Here is a 2,263-nt window from a genome sequence, read left to right as displayed (position 1 = left end):
ATGCTTTATAAAGCTGTCTACCTCTGGGATTCATTAGTCGAGAGCCCCAGTAAGTGTGTTTGACATTATAGTCGCCACATGCCAGAAAGCGACCTCCTAGCGTGCTAAAGAATTCTTCAAACTTCTCCTTGGTCATTGAAAAGCGTGGTGGGCAATAGATCGCGCTTATATTTAAATCTCCAGCAAAGCTTTCCAAATGAATGGATGTTGCCTGCATATAGTCTTTTGAGAATTCATCTAGGGGATAATGTTTTAAACGATTTCTAATTAAAATACCAGTGCCGCCATGTGCCTTATCAGGATGATTTGTACAGTAGAATGTATAACCCGAAATATAAAAGTTATACCTATTGGTAAGATGAGTTTCCGAAACCAATAGCACGTCGATGTTTTTATTCTGCATGAAGTGGGATATCTCTGATTTGTGTTGGTTTAAACCGTTTGCATTCCAGAAACATAGTCTCAAATAACTAATTTTTTTGTTAAGAGGATTTGTATCATTTGGTTCTGCGCTCTTAAAAGCTCTTGTATTGTGTTTTGCATGGATGACATAAAATTTGTCATATTTTGATTAAGAGAGGTAATATTCTGGGTAAGCGCTTGCATAAGTGCTTCCAACCCTCCCGTATTTTGGGGAACACCAGGCTGCTGATAACCCGTTCTCAAAACATTGGCATAAGAACCTGCTACATTCTTAGGCTGATCAATTTGAATGGATTGTGAATTTAATTTTATTGAGGCTGCTTGCTTGTTCAATAGCGGAACCTCAGAATTGACTGGTGGATAGGTGTTTTCAAATTTGTTGGCTGGTACTTCAGATGTTTTCCCTCTTATTAGCTTTTGCCTCTCTCTCAATCTGTTCAATAACTCCTTATAAACTGGGCACCCGCGGTAGTTGGCTGAATGATCGCCACCACAGTTACCACATTTTCTTCTGAGACCATTCTTTAGGATATCACATTGTGATGAAGAATGAAGGTCTCCGCATGCCACACACACTGTTCGCAAGGTACAATAATTTTTAGTATGTCCAAACTCTTGACAATTGCCACATTGGACAGGACGATTTCTTTTAAGAGGCTCCTAAATGGTTATTCTACGATTTAACAGATATCGTGTTGAGTAAATTGGGTGAGTTTCATTTCCCCTCAATTTATTTTTTTCTGGCTCCAACTCGACTCTAAACATTGGCTGAGGAATTTTATCTTTGTTAAATATATTAACTACAGCTCTTACTTCGTAGCCCAATTCTTGCAGTGCCTCCTAGATATCATTAGTCTCAACACTGGACTCTATGCCCTTAATGACAACTGTCAACCCTTTACTACTTTTCAGTTGATAGGTATAAAAATTCCTTTTATTATCATTCAAGTATTGAGAGATTTTTCTATAAAAATCCTCAGTGTATACGACTATTTTCGTCTCTTGCATATTGTTCCAATAAGAAAAGGCGGTGTTTCTTATTGGAACAATATGGAAATTATTCTTTCCAATGAGTTCAACAAATGTTTTGACCAAATTATTCGAGCTGGACTCACGCAGATATATTGGTGGTGGCTTTAATGATTTCTTTTCGTAAGCACCATCTTTTATACTCTTATTATTATCCTCGCTCAATAGTGCGAAACGATTGCCTATCAATGGATTATCAACTATCTTCTGTTTCTTGACAGACGTTCCATTATTTTGGGGACTTAAATTTCTTTTATTAATACTTACATATCTAAGCATACCTGGTAGTACTGGTGATTTCAATGTACTTATCTTTTTTTTTGGTATAGCGCCCTTCAGTGTACCATCATTATTAATTGTGGTTTGTTTAGTGTTAAAAATATTCAAACTCTCACTATTTTGTGTTAGTGGATCACAAGCTTGTTTATTAACAGTATTTGTCTGTGTTTTTAAAACTGGTATAGTTGTTGTTGGATTTAAATTTTTCATATTTTCTTTTATGCTTTGTTCTAAACATAAATTGGTTGGTGATATTGTTTGTGTATTATTTTGTTCATGTAATTGTATCACGGGGAACAAGAGCGTGCTCTCTCAGCTGGTTTGGCGGTTAAATAATTTTTGTTGTAGCTGGGGTCATTTATTTTTTTGTTTTGATCACTCTCCCCGTTAAGAAATATGTAGGCATTTCTGCCGTTCATACTGAGCCTCCTCTCATCATGAGAATTCATGTGCTCTTTTAAAACAAACAAAAGGAATTAACACTTTTTATTATTTTTTTTTTAAACCAGTTGTTTTTCTTTTTTTAAACAAA

The 2,263-nt window shown here is 35.7% G+C and overlaps 1 protein-coding gene across 1 annotated transcript; it reads right to left on the bottom strand.

Annotated features, from left to right (window-relative positions):
• Window positions 1-1,263: 1,263 nt before the first annotated feature.
• On the bottom strand, window positions 1,264-1,941 carry LOC135950544 (uncharacterized). Its single transcript, XM_065500080.1, has one exon. It carries the CDS (start codon window positions 1,939-1,941, stop codon window positions 1,264-1,266), a length of 678 nt encoding a protein of 225 aa, XP_065356152.1.
• Window positions 1,942-2,263: the final 322 nt, after the last annotated feature.

This window comes from Calliphora vicina, chromosome 2, assembly GCF_958450345.1.
Source record: "Calliphora vicina chromosome 2, idCalVici1.1, whole genome shotgun sequence".
Taxonomy (NCBI): Eukaryota; Metazoa; Arthropoda; class Insecta; order Diptera; family Calliphoridae; genus Calliphora; species Calliphora vicina.
This window is presented reverse-complemented; position numbering and strand designations above follow the sequence as displayed.

Coding starts and splice junctions, on each gene's coding strand:
- LOC135950544 (XM_065500080.1), bottom strand. CDS start 1,941: ATGAAAAATTTAAATCCAACAACAACTATACCAGTTTTAAAAACACAG.